The 18,348-nt window shown below is 54.9% G+C and overlaps 1 protein-coding gene across 4 annotated transcripts in view; it reads right to left on the bottom strand.

The window, feature by feature from the left end:
- MEF2D (myocyte enhancer factor 2D) overlaps nt 1–18,348 on the bottom strand; it is a 76,165-nt gene that overhangs the window by 17,090 nt on the left and 40,727 nt on the right. For all 4 annotated transcript variants that reach the window (XM_042785003.1, XM_042785004.1, XM_042785005.1 and 1 more), the window contains exons 3-5: nt 15,012–15,335; nt 9,462–9,665; nt 2,712–2,849 (exon numbers count right to left, since the gene is read on the bottom strand). In XM_042785003.1, coding sequence (XP_042640937.1) covers nt 2,712–2,849; nt 9,462–9,665; nt 15,012–15,065 — 396 coding nt within the window. In that variant the 5' untranslated portion in view covers nt 15,066–15,335. The remainder of the gene's footprint in view (nt 1–2,711; nt 2,850–9,461; nt 9,666–15,011; nt 15,336–18,348) is intronic.

Raw genomic sequence — 18,348 nt, 5'->3', positions numbered from 1 at the left:
TTCTTTTGGGCAAGAGGGGAGGATGGGAGGAAGGAGTGGGACGGTGTCGCTGCTGGAAACCCTCCCCACCAGCCTCTCAAGGGCATCCTGCCCTTCAGAGCTGTCCCGGGGCTGCAGCCAAGCTCAGAGGACGGCGGCTCCGAGCCCGCGCTGCGGCACCGCTCCGAGGGCCACCGGCCCGCCGTTCCAAGGAACCGGGCTCGGCGTTTCCCACACCTTTACAGAGCGCCGGGGAGAGCTGGAATGCAGAGCCCTCCCTCTGCTCGGCCCCGGGAGCTTATTCTGCACGGCTGCAAAACCGGGAGGAGGAAGGTTTTCTTGGGCGCTGCCTGAACACCGAAACGGCGTTGTGTAATAAATCACTGCAAACGCGTCTGTGTGCGTGCCCGTTCCCGGGAAGGGAAAAGCTGACGCCCGTGCATCGCATCTTAAGCAACGCCGTGATAAAGGCTGATACACCAACCGGGGAGCAGAGTTTTGCTTTGAATCCTTATCTATCCCATTGCGCTTTCAAGCAAGCGTCAGGCTGACGCTGCCGCGGCGCGCAGCGAGGTGCACACCCAGGCCACCAGCTAAGTGGTCCCACGTTCCCCCCCTCCCCTCGCCCCAGGGAGGACACAGCTAGGGAAGGCAGCTTGCACATCAGTCCAAAATCCGGGGGAGAAGATGCACACATCAGCCAAACCTCAACGATTTCGGCTTTCGTTAAAAGCGATTACAAACACCAAACGCAGAAGCCACACCGAGGCCTCTCTTTAGCGAACAAGGCTGTTGTTAAGCTTTCCCGGCCGCTGAGGCTGGTTAGTTCTTGTCACACACAAAACCAACCCAGCTGGTTAAAAAGGAAAAGCATCTTCTTCATCCGCACACGCTCCACCTGCATCGCTCGGGCCCTTGCTGCGCAGGGAGGTTTAGTGGGGGAGCCAGATGCTACGCCCTGACTACGAAGCGCCCAGCACCTGAATGCCACCAGCCAAAATGACTTTAAGGCACGGACTGTCCCTTCATGGCACGTCTGGATGCTGCCACCGGCGATTGGACCCTGCTTGGAGCCCTCCCTTTGCAGCAGAAAAATACAGATGCTAAGCAGTCGCTGCTTGCCAAGGTTGTTTTGCACCAAGGAGAAAGCTCTGCTGGTTTTTTGACCTATTTTGCACTGGTGGTGGGGCTTGTGCTAGGAACTGGGGGGGGCACATCCAGCTGGGGCTGTACCCCCACCCCACACAAGCCCTTTTGGGGTAGAAACCAGCCCCTCACTAGTGAAATCTGGCAGAGCCAAGCCTTGCAGGAGCTAATCCCACACTAAACCCACCCCGGAGGGCTGAGCTTGCTGTCTCAGCAACCATCGCCGCCTGCACCCCGTTTTGTTTCAGCTCCCCAGCTCTCCCAGGGCTCAGGGCAGCCACCCCCCTCCCTGAGATGCAGGGGATGGAGGTGCAGATTTTGGGGTCCTTTGGAGGCTCCCAGAGCAACGCAGAGCTCGCCTGCTGAGTCAGCAAAATGAAGAGCTGTGGATTTCATAAGACCTAATCCTCAAGAAAAGCCAGAATTTTAACTTGTGGGGGCTTGCAAAGCACAGAGGGCAGATTAATTTTGGGGAGGAGGGGGGGGGGGGTATGTGTAATTTTTGTGGTGCTGCATCCAGCCCTTGAAAATGAGCCTCCTTTCTGCTCCTGGCAGCATTAATTATGGCTGCAGCGACTCGGGGCTAATCCCTCTGAAGAAGCCTTGCCTGCATCAATAGCCTCTGTTCCCCTGAACTAACAACTAATTTGAAACGTGTCCCCCTCCTCCTCCCATCTTCTGACACAAATCCCTTTCAGCGCTGTCCTGATGCCACCCCGGTGATGGCTCTGGGATCACAGGCTAAAACCTCCCTGGATTTCTGCCACGGCCACCAGCTGCCCTGAGGGCTCGGTGGATCTGGGGGGAATTAATGTGGAATAGCCCAAACCGGGCTGAGTCTTGGAGGAATGTGAAGGGCCGGCATCTGCTGGCAGCTCGCATGAACGCCAGGGTTTTAACCCAGGCAAAAATCCTTCTTTGGGGGGAAAAAAAGGGTGAAAAAGAAGGCCCTAATTCAGCATTTGCAGCAACGGCGAGGAGAACAGCAGTATCCTCCTGTGCTGCCCCACCCGAGCCAAGGAGGCTCAGGAATGCCGGAGCTAATGGGAATGGTTTTCCCAAGGGTTGTTCCTGCTTCTCCGGGTGGGAAACTGGAGGGACCCTCAAGGCCCCTCGTTCATCTCGGCCATCAGACCCGGGGTGCATTCGGGGCTGCGGGCATCGGCTCCCAAGGCACAGCACGGCTCCGAAGCAAAGCCATGCAAAATCCATCCCCCCCCCCCCCCGTCACCTGGAGGCATCCGGGGAGGGGCGAGGGGGGGGGCTGCAGACCACCAGCTACTCACTGCGAGCCGGTAACTCTGCATCATTTTATCAAACTCCTCATCAATCTTTTTATATTTCTCTTCCGTCTGCGGGGTCAACGCAAACACTTCATCCCCTTCCGGGCTCTCGCACTCCCTGTGCTTCTTGTTCAGCGCCTGTTACGTTTTGGGGGGGGGGGGGGGGGGGGGAGGGCAAGGGGTACACGGGAGGGGGTGTTGGGGAGGGATCAGGGGATGAGGTTGGAGGGAAATCGAACAGAAGAAAAACAAAACAAAAAGAACATATAATGAAGGTTTTCCGGCCAAGGGGCAGGTACTTACACCGTATCGCTTGAACAGGATATCCAGATCCTCGCTGCCTTTACGGTATTTATCCTCCATCAAGGGGCTCTGGTCTATCGAGTCATCGCCGTCGGGCTCCGGGCTGTCACAGCCGTTAAAACCTTTCTTTCTTAACGTCTGAAAACACAACCGGGACAGTTTGAGATCTGGGAGTGGGGATGGGGAACACGGGCAGCTGCCTGAGATGGGCAGGTCCCCCCTGAAACATCCCCCGGACCATGAAGACAAGGACTCGCCCTGCCGCAAATTATCACCTTCGCCCCAAGATGCCGTTGACCTCAACGGGGTTAAAGAGTCAGGATCAGGCCCTTGGGTTTCGACACCGGGGTGTCTCTAATTTAGGAATTACAACGTGGGGATGGATGGAGAGAAACTTCTTTGCTTTCAAAGGATCTGTTTACGCCAGAGCTGAATTTGGCCCTGTACCAGCTCAGACGCATTCGTCACCTACAATTACTACGACAAGGAGGGGAAATAAACCTTAATGATATCTGCTCTCCTGCTAAAAATAGGGAAAACCTTCTTGCAAATAGGAATGTAAAACCCAAAATAATAAGGAAAAAAGCCGCTTGCCCCTGGCCAAACCAGGTGGGTGGCATTTACCAAACGCAAAGGTACCACAGCAAGAGCATCGCACGAGGAGGGCACGTGGCACGGTGACAGCCTGGGGGTGCTGGAGACGGCGAGTTCTGCTGGGGTGACATGGCCGGGGCGGGGGGGAGGTTGACAGTGACAACACCCGGGCAGCAAACCCCACGCCAAGACCAGGCTGCACCAGCAGAGACGGCCCCGGGGGCTGCTGCAGAGAGTTAACGATGCGACAGCTCCTCCTTCGTTAACAGGAACCCAGTAATCACACGTTCGGGCTATGCGCAGGGTATGGTGAAAACCCCAAAAGTTCCTCTTTCATGCTCAGTAGCCAATTTGCAGATTGCGTTACACATGCACATTTAATCATCCTATTTTCAAAATACCAAAAGCAATTAGGCGTTATTATGGAACCATCACTTGCCAATTTATTTTTTTTAGAAGTCAAAGCTACAGAATTTCCTGGAAGTCTTGATCTCTTTTCATGCCAAATTCAGCAGGGGAAAAAAAAAAAAAAAAAAAAAAAAAAAAGAGCCTTGACAATTCTCCTCTGTCTTCCTAAACAGTAATAAATATCTCTGTTTTGAGGCCAAAGTATCCTGGAGCGGCTCCTCATCTACCTGCGAGCTCCGGGAAACACGGAGCTCGTGTGGGAATTTTTGCGGGAGCGGAGAAAAACCGCCGACGACTCCGGAAGGGCTGGAAACGCCGCGGGCGGGTTTTGCTCGGCATCGGCGCGGCACCCCGCGCCGCACGGCTCTGCCTCTGCCCCCAGGTCCTGCCTGGTGGACGCTTGCCCTGCAGCCCCCGGGGGGGCTCTTTTCCATCCAGCTGAAGCTTTTCACAATATTTTCAATTCAAACGGCTCCTTCGCGGTCGTCGTTTGGACACTCGCTCCTTCGATTTCATCTGCCGAGGGGAGGAGGCCTCACCCACACCCAGCTCCACCAGCGAAGGATCTGACCCCCCCTTGAGCACGGTGGCATCTGAAGCCCCTTCTGGTGCTACCAATCATTCCTGCTACTTAATAATTACCTAATAATAATTCCTGGTACCCCTAGTTCGTGTTATTTATTATCTCTTTTATAAAGAAAGGTAGTGGGAATCCAAGTCATTGGCATGAACAGGAGGTTCCCAGGGATTTTTCTGCAGGTTTCCAAGTTTTTTTTCCCTATTATTTTGCTATTTTTGTACGTGTCCTTGCTTGTTTTTAGAACGGGCCAAAAAAAGGAATGGGTGCTGCCGGTGGGGAAGGAACAGCTTTGCCTTTTTTTTTTTTTTTTTTTGAGGTGGGGGAAACTGCTTTTTGCAGATTATTTTTCCAAAACCTTTTGTCTCACTGATGCAGCCGAAAGACGGAAAGTTGAGCCTTTCTTTAAAAAAAAAAAAAAAAAAAAAAAAGTTTTTTCCTCCTTCTCTTTCAGAAGCAAAATGGAAAAAGTTGTTCCATGAGCAGTGGAAGGGATGAAGCTGGGTTTCCTTCGGGTGCATGCAAAGGGTGCTGGCTGGGAAGACTCTCCGGTGTCTTACAGGGGGTTGTGCCCACCTCGTAGCAGTTCTCTTTGCAGGGACAGTAGCTGGATCTCTCATCTTTGCCCTTCCACTTCTGGCCGGGAAATGTGATGGTAATCCCTTGCATCCCTGGAAGTTCTTCTCCTCTACCTGCCAGCGGGATCAGGAGTCGGGGCGGGGCGGGTGGATGAGCAACCTCCGTTCCCCAGAACCTTGAATTTTCAAGAAGTTTCAGCCAAGCAACATCCTTCTCCTTTCCACAATCTGCAGCAACGAAGCCTCCTGGGAGGTTTTAAGCAGCTTCCAGCTCCCCCAGCTCTGCCCCATATTTACAGCCCAAAGCAAGCGCAGGGAAAATGGGCAGATGCTGCTGGCCGTGGCATTTTGCCCTTTCTAAGTCCGCATGAAATCATCCTGGGGGTTGTTCCCTCAACAACTCTGTCGAGGAAAGCAAAGAAACGGGGTGAACACAGCTCTGTTCACCCACACCAAGCGACTCCCCTCCGAGCAGCTCACAGCACTGCCCCTCTCTGCATTTCCCAAGGTCTTTCTCCTCTGTGGGTCTAATATATTTGGTATCTAATATAGCTTCAACTTAGACAGCAGCTGTTACCTTGGTTTCTTCCCTCTTCCTGGACACTAACTTCATAAAATTAGAGCCACAGCGGCACGGCTCACAGCAATCTGCTGCTCAGAAAGAGGCTTGGGACAACAAAATGCCACTTCCAGCCATACGAGCATCGGCTGCTGGTTTTTTCATTTTTTGGACAAAAAAGTGTGCATCCCACATTTTCTGCTTTTTGACAAGGTGATGTAAAAGGAAAACAATCCTGCTGGAGCGAGAATCAAACTCAAAGATTCCTGTTTTCAGGATCTGTAGAAAAGAGATTTCCTTCTCGTTCCTCATTTCCTTCTCCAGGGGAAGTGCAGAATATGCAAAGAGGCACAAAACCTTTTTGTCACTGGGTTGCATCCAGTGGAACAGGACCATTTTTCATATAAAGTAGATTTAAAATCAATTCTTGCACAGCAGAAAATTGTCAAAGGAGAAAACCAGGGTGAGAACTTCACATGGTTAAAAAAAAAAAAAAAAAAAAGGGCAAAAAAAAAAGCTCATCATTGGCCCGTCTCCCTGCTGCCCCCAGGCCCCCCCACTCTGTCAGGAGTCCCCCCGTGGTAAGACCTGCTGCAAGACCCGCTTTTCCAGGCAGTGCTCCCGCTCCCATGATCCCAGCTCATGCCAGAGCAAATTTCCAACCCAAAGAGGGTGAGAGAGCAGCAGGAAACGCAGAACACGTGAGAGGAAACGATGCTCGACCAGGATGCGGTCGACTTCCCTTAGAGGAGGGAGACTCAACCCCCCTCCCCAGGCTTTGGGGAAGTCTGGATGAGGATGAGAGAACGAGGATGAAGACGCGGCACCGGCAGCTGCCCTTGCACTTCGCTGCCTCTCCAGCACCCTGCAAAATGCCTGATTTTATGCACCCTGGGGAAAGACAACCCCAGGAAGGAGAATTAGGGAACAATCAGCCCTCCTGGGTCATGCAGCCAAGGAAAGGAAAGAAATTGCTGTGTGACTTTAAGTGGCTCTGGAGCGTCCCCGTGCCCAGCCAGCGCTGCTCATGGCCAAGTCCCTTATCAAAAACTGGCACGTCACCCGGGGCCGTGAGGAAACGAGAAGCGACAGCGAGGAGCAAAGCCGGCGTGATCCCAGGCCGGGCACGCACGTGGCACCCAGCGTGCCTGTCTGGGGGCCTCAGCTGTCCCCCGCCTGATTAAGGAAACCCCCCTCTCTGCATTAAGAGAGATTTGCTCAGACTTAAAAGCTTGCAATGGCCAGGACTCTGCCGGGCACGGAGCGAGCCACGGGGGCTGCGTGGCTGAATCCCACTGCCGGACGGCCGCTGCCGTCCCCGTGCCTGAAACGTGGAGGGGCCCCCCCAGGGGATGGTCCCCAAAAGGCAGTCGGGGTGATGAACCCCTCTTGAACCAGGGCTGGGTGCTTTCATCCCAGAGCAGCTCTGCCTCTCGCTAAATATCCAGGGGGATAAACCCCTCAAGGGCATCCCCGTGCAGCACGTGATGGGGTGCTCCCCATGCCCCCCACAGGCTGCACCTCCCCAGGGCCAAAAAAATAAGGGGATCTCATGTTTACTGTTGTTTTAAAACATAATTTGAACAAAACAACCTGTACCGCCCGGAGTTGGTAGTACCAGCACCCTTGTCCTCAGGAGCCCCGCAGCCCAGGTGAAAGAGGAGACCCTGGCTCAGCCGAGCCTCCGGAGCCGCCGCTCGCTCCCCCTCTGCTAAAAAAGGAAATCAAGAGGTTTCTGCCTCAATTCATCCAGGTCCTGGTTGCTCCTCGTCCTTTCTGAGATGCTGCCAGAGCCATTCAGGGTTGCATCCCTCCAGCAGAAAGGGGCCACTGGTGTTACAGGGAAGGAAGATGTGCAAGCAGCAGCCCCTTAAAATCCACTTGAAATCATATTTGGTAGCAAATTCAGTCTTACGAATGCTTGATGCTGGGGAAGCTTTGAGGATGCAAAGATACTCTTGGAGGAGTCACGTTCAACTGGGAGCCACCAAGAAAAGTGAGATAAAGTGGGTCCGTGCGTGGTGGGGACAAAGCTGGGCTGGTGGGACCTGAGCTGAGCGAGGGGAAGTGGCTAGGGAGGAGACGGAAACCTGCACCAGGAGCAGGAATGGGCTCCCAGGGGGAGGAATTTGGGAGAAGAAACAGTAAAAATCTTAGAGCAGCCCTAACCCTGCTCCAAGACGAGATGGGGGTGGGGAAAGATGCTCCAGCGGCCTCAAAACCCGCCAGAGCCCCAGCAGGTTTCGCTCTGAGGCAGCTCTGCCGGCAAGACGTGCCGAGCCCGGCGTGTTTGGGCTCTTTTTCTTGCCATCCACCAATATCCTTCCGCTCCTGATGCTCCTCTCCTCGGCTTTGGATGCAGCTCCAGCTTTTCATGTGGTGCAAACACAGTATTTCTTTGGGTGCCAAGGACTGTGTGTAACTTGTCTGCTTGGGAGTGTTTGCATCTTGGACCATAAGGGAACGGAGAACGCTGCCCAAAATGTTTACGGTATTTTTAGGCCAAGACAAATCTGTTCGACGCTGCGAGCGCCGCAGTCTGAGCATCCCGGAGAGGCTGGGTGAGGCCGTGCTGACTAGCACAGCAGGGAACCACGCCTGCAAAACCCCGGCATTTTCACGGTAGACAGGCACTACCTGGCTCAAACAGGCCAAAAAAGACATTTTGGAAGCATTTCTAAGGTCCATACGCAACCGTGCGCTGGCAGAAGAGTCTCCACACCCCGGCGAGGGCAGGCAGGTGCTGCTGGATATTTGGCTACGGCTCGATGTGGCGGCACATCAGCGGGAACTGGGTGGACGATGAGGTGAAAACCTCAAGTCCAAACCTCTCAGAAAGACACATTTAATGGAGAATAAAAAAAATAAATTAAAAAAAAAAAAAAGGCAAGATTCAGGAGGTAGGTTGTTGGGTTTTTTTTTTTTCCTTCTCCATGAAATCAAAGCCTGAGCATGCTGCCCAAGATGCACGGAAGGGATTCAAAGGCAGGAGCGGCACAGCCCGAGCGGCAGGAGGAGCCGATTCCTCCGGCAGCGCTTTGAAGCGGCGAAGCCTCGTGCTGCGCGAGGTCCGAGCAGAGCGGCTGCCTCCGACCCTCCCAGGGCCCCCCCGCTCCGCTCGCTCACTAACGGCTCCGCGGGCGTTCATTTATGCCCGCCTGTAATGTCAATAATTGCCCAGCCAAGCTTTTCGTTTGCCTGCGTTTGTTTGCCCAGGGGTAGAGGCAGCTGCCCACACGCTGAAAAGCCACAACCGAGTGGCTCCCGTCTTCCCGGGGCAGAGGATGCGACCGATGGCTGAGATGCCCCCGGCACCTTCCTGCGAGCCAAACGCCCCGTGTTCCAGCCCAGAGATGCTCTGCCAGCGCCAGGGACGAGGCCAAAGCGGTGGAGAGGGCCATCGCGGAGTCACCGACAGCACGTGGTGGCCGAGCATCTCCTGCGATGCTGGTTGGGACACGGTGCCCCTGGCAGCGCTGGTGTTGGTCAGACCGGACTCGCCATCCTCAAAACCCAGCCAGGCAAGCCTTGAGCAACCCCATCTACCCGTGAGGTTGGCCGTGCTTCGAGCAGGGGTTGGGCCGGAGCCACCCAAAGGTCCTTCCCAACCTGAATGACTTCTGATCTAGCCGCTGGTTCCCTCTCACAACCCCACTGTGCGCGTCTGAAACAACGGCCAGGGGCGATGTCACCAGCTGCACCAAGGCACCCCTGTGCAGCAGCCCCAGGAGATGCTTCCAAAACCATCCCATGGTTTGCCTGGACCACGGGCAAGTCCCACGAAGCAAACCTGCCCCTCAATTTTTCGGCAGTAGATCAACACATAACTCAAGACAGCTTCAAGCTCTACCACCCAGAACCGAGTATTTTTGTCGGCTGGACCAAAAAGGTGCAAAACCAGGCCGGCACTGAGTGTTGGAGATCTGCTCGCTCCCATCCCCGCCCTGCACCGACCTCCCGCATCGGCTGCGGTGCCAGACCCGGCCCTGGCTCCACCACAACGGCAAAGCCGGGGAGAGGACGGGCGGCCTCACCTCGATGATGTCCGCGTTGGTCCGGCTCTCGTGGGGCTCGTTGTACTCGGTGTACTTGAGCAGCACCTTGTCCATGTCGGTGCTGGCATACTGGAACAGCTTGTTGGAGTGGTTGAAGATGATCAGGGCAATCTCGCAGTCGCACAGGACGCTCAGCTCGTAGGCTTTCTTCATCAAGCCGAACTTACGCTTGGTGAAGGTCACCTGAAAGCATGGAGAGACGTGGTCAGAAGCCGTGTCCACGCTGCCACAGGCCTGACACCGCCCGGAGAACACTGGGGTGACCACTGGAGGAAGAGCAAAAGGAAAGTGGGGGCAGAGTCTGTCCTCAATTTCCCCAGCTGGACAACCACCCCAAGCTCTCCTCTCTCACCTCCCTCTTCCAACTGGTTCATACCGTTGCCTATTTTAGGATCCTCCAAAGGCAGACACTTCACAAGCACAAAGATGATTATCAGTGCTGGAAATCACATATTGCCAAATCAAGAGAAAATAAATTTCAGCAAAATCCCCAGCAGAGCTACCATCTGTCCGGGGGCTGCGGGTTGCTGTTTTTTTTTTTTTTAAAGTCGAATATTCAAGCAGCAGAGATCTCGTCCTCGCTCGCTGCAGTAGCACAGCAAGCGCCCAACCCCGGGAGCCGCAGAGCCGGGGGGCTCAGCCACCCCGAAGCAGGTTGGGGGGCTGCTCCACACCACTCACCCACCCCACCCCACCCCTGACCCGCTCTCCTGATTCCCCTTTCTCTTGGGAGGCTGCGCTTCCCCAAAGGCACCCTGGGCCCCCCGCACCGGGTGCTGCCGCCCTCTTGCTGTCCCCATCACCTCGTTGGGGCAATTTTTCCGCCTGCCTACCCGGGGTCACCGCGCTGTGCCCGCGTCCCCTGTCCCCCCAGCCTGCCCTGCCTCAAGCTGTCATTAGAGCTGTCACCTAACGAGGCATCTTTTGCAAGACCGATCCTTGCGAGCTGGCTGAGGGACGGGGACGGAGCTGGATGCGGGCTCCAAAACCCACTCAGGATGCCAGGGAGACGTTGGGCTGCATTTCCCAGCCCACGCTCAGCTCTCATCATGATGCTCCCAACAGGACCCAGCTGGTGGGGAGGGAGCTGGTTTGGGGGTCCCCATCCAGGGTGCAGCGCAGCCAGGAGCCAAAAGTCCCTCACGCCCCCCCCCAACTGAACAGAAAAGGCAAAGTAAAAAAAGCAAAGGAAAATAAAAGGCACTGCTTTGCTTTAAGTATTGTTCTCAGGGGTGAAGCAGCAGCCCGGGGAAGGGCTGGAGATGAGCTGAGGTGCCCTTGGGTGCTGAGAGCTGCTCCCTCGCCGTGCGCGTGCAAGGGAGGGCTCGACCCCACTTAGGGCCTCCGCCACGGCATCGATTTTGCAGCTGAATGGCTTTAATTTGCAGCGTTGAGGGAGGAGAGTGAAGGAGGCTGGTTGCCTTCGCTCAGCTCGAGTCAGCGGGTGTTACAGTCGCGATCCAGAGTTTAACCTGGAGCTTTACCCCGTCCGCACCGGCGGGGAGGAGCATTGCTGCTGCGATGCCACCGGCAGCACCCAGCACGCACCCACCGGGGTCCTGCACCCAGTGCTGAGCATCCCTCGAGACGGAGCCGCAAACCCCCCCCCCCCCCCCCGTGCCCTGGGAGGGCAGAGCAGGGGCAGCGCTGGGTGTGCACGGTGCAGGGGGCTGCCCATCCCTCCCCGCCATCTCCCAGAGATGATTAAGCAGTAACAGAGATTCGGTTCTAATCACCTCATCCCCGGGGAAGGGCAGGGCTGGCACCGGGCAGGGCTCACGTTGCCAGCATCCACCCCAGGTCCAGCACACCATGACTCAAATTAAATTACTGGAGGGCCAGGCACTGGTGTCATCAGCAATTCCCGCCTCCCCGGCGGCAGCCTGGACCTCTCAGCCACCCAAAACCTGGCTGCTCCCAGGGCCAAGACCAAGCATCACACCGCAGCCGGTGCCGCACCGTGTGACTTCAGGTGGGGACTCAGCAGCGGTTTTGTCCCACAGCCTGCGCCGGCACAGGCACTAAAACCCACCCAGGGCTCCCCGGCGCCTTGTCAAGCAGCGTTTCTGGTCTCACATCCCTGCTAGAGACCGGCTGATCCGCCGCAGCCCGGCCTGGCGTGCCTCGGCCCCGCGGCTCTGACTCACGCTCGAAGCAGCCCGAGGAGCCCTCGAGAGGAAAACACACGGCGTCTCCGCCAAGACACAGGGAACAGCCGAGGGCGGTTGTTTCTGCAGGCGCCGGTGCTGGGGACACCTCGCCAAAAAAACACCTTGCTGGGCTCCCCGAGCCCGCTCGGGCACCGAGGTCGGAGGCAACGGCGTGAGGCCGAGGTGTGCGAGCGAGAGGGCAGCTCTTGGCCGCGGTTTGGGTATTGCCCTTGAGCAATGAAGGAGAGCATGGGGTCACCTGCCCCAAAATCAACCACCAACCTGAGCAGAGCCAAGCAGAAAGAACCCAAAGCACCAAATCATCCCTCTACGGATGACGGGATATTCCCTCTGCAGGCAGAGACGGGGTGGATGGGCATCCCTCTGTCTGGGCACTCCTGCTTCTTGCAGAGAAAAGCAAACATTTGCCATTTAGCCAGCCCCGTTGCACAAAGGCATCAGTTGACACTGCCTTGAGCATCCCACCCCGTGACCAGGGACAGAAACCCCAAACCTTCCCCTACCGCCGTGCACGAGTCTCATCTAGAAGAATTAACCTTCTAAGTCTAAGAGGGTAATCAAATCTCATGCTTCAGGGCATAAGCCGATCACCAAAGGGGTCAGGAAGGAATTACTGCCCCACACTAGCAGGGGATTTTTGCCTTTCCCCTGATGCAGACCATATTGGCCGTTGCCAGAGTCAGCAGGCTGGCCCTGAAGGACTGATGGTCTGATCCGTTATGGCAAATCCTCTCCAGTAATTCCTCTAATGACATTAGTGACTCTTACTTGCTCTCCCCCTCCCCTGGTTTTGGCTTCTGCTGTAATTCTGGTCTCCTCCGCCCAGGCTCGTGGCCCACGCACCCACGGGAGGCAAGGCCCGGGGCGCGATGCCGGAGGTTGGCTGCAAGATGCGTGGGAAGAGCTTCACCTCGCAGCGAAGGCTTCGGAGAGCCCCTACTCAACCCTAACTCTTCCCGAGGTTCACAACGCCTCGGCGGCCCCAAACCACCGTTACTGATAACCTCCACGCGCGGAGCGAGCGGAAACGCGGGCGCTGAGAGCCGCTCTGCCCCCGCCTCCTTGCACGACCACCCCGGCATCCCTCCTTCCCCAGAGCATCCACGCACGATTCCCATTCCTCACCCCTCTCCCTCCCCCGACGCAGGCAGTGCCGCGGGAGCCAGCCGGGTGCCGGCACACGCCAAGGACGGTGCAAGAGCAACATTGCCGGGAGCAACGCCACGGCTGGAAACCCCCACGTGTAATTCAGCGGTGCCAGGCTGCTCAGCTCCTGGGGTGCAGCACGGGAGACCCAAGCTGTGCCCCCACACCAAGCCTTGGGGTAGAGGGGCTGCTGGAGAGGCAGGGATGGGCTGAGGACGCTCCCAGACCCCGGGTTTAAGCCACAGCTTAGCCGATGCGTGCGTGGGTGCTTCTCACCTCTGATCTGCAACAACGGCAGGAGAGGAAGGGAAGGGGAATGAGATAAAGCAAGACGGGGCATTTTCTGAGCTCAGGGAGCAGATCCTGGCATTGCACAAGCCTAGTGCAAAGCAGGAGGGTTATCACCCCGCTTTCACAGCGGTGATCGATGCCCCAGCCCCACGCAGCTCCCGCCGCGGTGGACAGAGCAGATCAGCAACACGCTGCCGGGAGCAGCCGCTCGTCACGAGATGTCCTCTCTTCTTGGCGTGTCCTTGTTTCCCAAAGAAAGGGAGCAGCAAAAATAATTGATTGCAAAGCCTGCGCTGATGACCAATTAAACAGCTGCTGCTTCGCTGACACCCGACTTAAGCAGGGCTGGGTTTTCGGAGAAGCAAAGCGATACGTGCCGCGCTCGCTCCCGCGCTGGGGTTTGGAAGAACCGGCCCAGGCAGGGACGCAGCTGCTGTCAAGGGAAAACCAACATCCCCCCAGACCCGGGAGCTCTGGGGACAACACCTGACATCAGAGACGCGCTAAAACCACCCCTATATCCCACCGGGGCTTCACTCGGCATCTCCAGCCCTCCTCGGCCAAACCCTGCACCAAGGAGCAGCTCAACGCCCCCCAAAAACGCCTCCCACCGCCTTGGCTTCTGCCTTTGGCAGGGAAATGCCTCTTTCCTTTCCCGAAGGCTTATGCAGCAGGACTGGGCTGTGCCATCAACCTCCAGCATTACCAAATATTTTCCGTTCATTTGAACTTCTAATGGGGCTCCAATAGCTGCGAATCCCTCTCTCCCCTACGCAACGCGCAGCAGCACTGCCCCATAAAACACACTCCAGCTTCCTTAATAACCCCAAACGCCCCATTTACTGCTAATTATGGAAATAAACAGTGCCATGAGCAACTGGGACATTATCAAAAAACATTTTATGCCCATCCCATCCCCCAGCCACCAAATAAAGCTGTAATGAAGAAAACCTGCAATTTTCTATTGTTTTGCTGTGGAGCAATAAACCAGTTCATCCAATTCTGTGTATCTGTCACTTTTTAAGCATCAGGAATATATATACACATACTTTTTTTCTGGAATAAAAGCAGTAGAAAAGAAGAGTGGCAGGCCACGCTGGTGGCTGGGCTAAAGGCAGAGGATCTGCTGAGCCAAACTCAAGGGCCGCAGGAAGCCACGGAGCAAAAGAACCCGCCTGAAAGTCTTGTGGTTACGGGCAAATACATCGATGGAGTCATCGCAGAGCAAACCTGGTCTGGCAAAGAGCTGCCACTCAGCCAGTCCAGTTCAAGGAACACATAAGTTAGGGAAAAAAAAAATCTGTTGGGTTTTTTTTCTTCCTCTTCTAAGATACATGCATGTATTTCTACACACAGGCACATGCATGCATGCCTAAGGCTTGGCTTCAACAGAGCACAAGGGAAAAAAAGCCTGGACCCATATAAGTTTTCAATTGAAAGAAAAAAAAAAAAAAAAAAAGAATAATTTGGGTTGTTTGCGTTCAGAAAAATGGATACTTGTTGTGGCTGTTTTTTATTGGAAAAACCTCACGGAAAATGTCAACTGAAATATATTTTCTGCAAGACCAAAATAAAAAAAAAAAAAAAAAAAAAAAGAAAAAAAAAGGAAGCTAACTGGAGAAGATACTTTCTTCTGGAAAAGCGCTTAGATGGAAATGGTGCGAGGAGCTCCAAGACGAGGAGCACCGCCTGGGTGGGAGCCCCCGCCACGGCAAAATGGGGCCGTTTGCCTGATTCTGGGTATCCGCCTGAATCCGGTCCCGGTGCCAAGTTTCACCCATCTGCTTATTTTATGGCTTGGGAGAGAAAAGCACCGGTCGGCCCAAAATGGGATGGAAATGGGTTGTTTTGAACCCTTAAAATACCCGATGGGAGGAAAGCGGGTGAGGAGGGAGCGGGGAGGTGAAGGGAAAGCACCGACCTGCCGATTGCGCTCGTCCGTGATCCGCTGGATCTGGATCTTTTTTCTCCCCATCTTGTCCGGAAATCCTCACCGCACCCGGGACGACTTCGGTTCAGGGGAGGGGAAAAGTAACCCCGTTTTAAAACGCTTTCATTAAAGAGCGTGGGGGGCTTTTTTTTTTTTTTTTTTTTCGGATGAAAAACAAACCGAAAAAGCCAAAACAAAACAAAACAAAAAAAAAAAAAAAAAAAAAGATTTTTCGTCGCTCCTTGCTCAGTTCATGGTATCCTCCTGCGTGGCCGGATCCAGGGTCGGCTGAGTTGTCAGCGGCTGCTCAGAAACCTGTTCAAGAAGACAGACAGAAATGAGACCATTTGTCCCCAAACTGCATCCAGGACCCGGCACCCTCCCCACCGCTGGCCCGGCTCCTACCCCCCAGCCCAGGGGAGGTCTCTGCTCCATCCTCCCGCTCCCCTCTGGGGCCAGGAGGGTTGCAGAGGGATTTATCCAACCTGGTCTTGAAAAACTCCAAGGATGGAGCCCAAAAACGCCCGCGCCGCAGGACACATGTGGGCCGGGCATGGCGATGCTTGTCGAGGAGGAGGAGACGGCAGCAACGAGCCTGTGAATCATTATTCCTCCGTGACACTCCAGACTTTTTTTTTTTTTTTTTTTTTTTTTTATTCTTAATAAAGTCATAAGCAGTCGAGTGGCTGGTGATTAGCTTGGGCAATTTAAATCCGTCTCCAATTTCTGCATTAATCTTCAATTTGGAATTTTAAAATGTCTTTATTTGATTACTTAAAAAAACCCTATAATCAGGCACAGAAACCTAATTCTTACGGGCGAGGGGAAGGACTCCGAAGGAAGCCGAGGCAGCCCAGGGTTTGGCTGGGCTCAACACCAACCGGGTGCTGGTTGTTCCCATCGATCTGGGGGGGGGTGTGTGGATCGATTCGGGGGTACCTGTTGCTCTACACGTCTCTCCCCAAAGCTGGGAGAGCTCCCGGGGGACCCGCACGGCTCCTCTGGCAGCCTCGCTCCGTTGACCCCGCGCCGGATAACGGGGCCGAGGCTCAGCACCCCCCCCGGGCACCCACATTCCCGACGCTGGGGGCTGTACCTGGATATACTGGGGGACCTACCAGCACAGCCCCCCCCCCAGCCCCATTTCACCCCAGTTTTTCAGCGTGCACTGCATTGCAGCGAAGGGGATGAAGGGGGAACCCAGCCAGTTCCTTTCTCCGCAGGTATTTTTCTCCCGGGTCTCTCTCCGAGTGACTGGACAAGAGCAGTGATAACATCATATTTCAGGTGAGGGTGCCCCGTGCCAAGACCCGGCCAGAGGGAAAAGCCACTTCCAAAATAGCTTCCTATCTGCCTCAACTTGGCAGCCCCCAGCCCTTGCTCTTGTTACAAAAAGTATGGGGGGGGGGGGAAAAAAAAAAAGCACTTTTTCTCCCCTCCCATCATCCCAAATTCACCCACAACCAGCCCTGACCAAGCTCCTCCTGCTGCCCTCCCACCCCAAAGCCCGGAGCCCCCCGGACCCTACCGAAGCCCCCCAGGAACCTTGGCCCCATCCTTTGCCTCCTCATCTGACGATGCTCCGACAACAAACAAACCCTGACAGTCTCACTCCCACACTTGTTTTTCGGGGTTCATTGAGTCGTGTGAGTCACTTAATCTTTTTCTCTGTTTTTTTGGGGGGTTAAAATTATTCATCGCGCATCACGTTTTGTTGTTTCAGTGCTGGTTTGAGCAGCCCAGAGGGAAATGGGGAGACTTTTCCCCTCCTTGACATCCACAAGCAACGGGGAGCCCGCAACAGAGACCGGAGAGATGAAGAGCAGCAAAAATCCTCTTTTTTCTCTTGTAAATCTCACCAGGAAGACTTTTTGTAAGGATGAACCATACAGGGATGGCATTTGCTGCTTGAATCATTATTCCTCAAAACCAGTGTGTGTTTCCCCTCCCAGCAGCAAATGGGAAGGACCGTCCAGCTACAAGCAGCACCGGCGCCACTGGGGATGCCGAGCTGGTGTTGGGGGGATGCACTTAGGCTGCTGCTCCCCATCCCTCTCTGGGCAACCCTGAAAACACCGGTCCAAGACCATCACCAGTCCCTGTACCTGACCAGTTTCAGAGCATCACCAGTCCCTGTATATGACCAGTTTCAGAGCATCACCGGTTCCGGAGCATCACCGATCCCAGTACATGACCAGTCCCAGAGCATCGCTGGTCCCAGAGCATCACCAGTCCCAGTACATGACCAGTTTCAGAGCATCACTGGTTCCATTACATAACCAGTTTCAGAGCATCACTGGTCCTGGAGCACCGCTGCTCGGACTGGCACCGGTGAGCAGGGGATGCAGGCAGCGGGCTGCCACAAGAGCATCCCTCGAAGGCCGGTGATTCAGGAAGAGCCAAAAGGAAAATGAGGATTTTTGTTTCATCCACAACTGGGAGCCCACGTGGGAGAGAGTCCACAGTCCTGAGGCCTGAGGCCAAGGTGAGGATTTTGCACGTGTGTGGAAAAATTGGTGGAGAAGGAACTTTGCACCAAGTTTGCTTTGCAGCTTTTCCCTTCGGACTTGCCATTTCTTTAAACTGGCTGAAAAATATTCACCTTCACCATCTTCAAAACCTCCAGCAGCAACATGAAGTAGCAACAGCTCCACATCCAGACCCAGGGCAAGATGCTAATTCTTTCCTTGTGCTGCAGCTCTTGGATAGAGAAACCCTCTGAAAAGGCAGCGGATTTACTGTCCAAACCAGAGAGGAACTATCCAGAAGCAACAATAAACACTGGAGAACAACAGGCAGTAAATTTAAACCAAGTGAAAGGAAATATATTTTAACACAATTCAGTTGTGGGACTTCTTCACAGGATGCTATTGCGGCCAAAAGCTCTGCGGCGTTCGAAAAAGAGATGGGATGTTTGTCGGGACGAGGAGAAAATCCCGGCGCTGCTCATCCCTGCCCCGAGCTTCGCACAAGCCAGTGCTTCTTGCATGGGAGCGGCAGCATTCAAACCACATTCCCCTCCCTGTGCCACAAATAAAACCCCAGTGTTTTGCTACAAATCGCCTTTTTCAACCACCGGACCACGTTCCTCCTCAAATCCCGACTCCTGGGTCCTCGGCGGGACCATCGTTCCACCCTCGGGGTTTGCTCGCGCCGCTGGATGAAGTCCCCCACAGGAAAAAGGCAATTTAACAACACATTTTTTTTCTTGTCATCGTGGGGGTAAAAGGAGCTGGCCGCGTGAGGTTCTTGATCCCTTTTCCCCTGCACAGGAAGGAAAACACTCCACCACGAGTGCAGTCCTTGGATGGGAAGAAAAGGAGGGATG

The sequence above is a fragment of the Tyto alba genome, unplaced genomic scaffold, assembly GCF_018691265.1.
Source record: "Tyto alba isolate M040663 unplaced genomic scaffold, T.alba_DEE_v4.0 Super-Scaffold_8, whole genome shotgun sequence".
Lineage (NCBI taxonomy): Eukaryota > Metazoa > Chordata > Aves > Strigiformes > Tytonidae > Tyto > Tyto alba.
The sequence above is the reverse complement of the archived record's forward strand: the minus strand, read 5'-3'. Positions and strand labels throughout refer to the sequence as shown.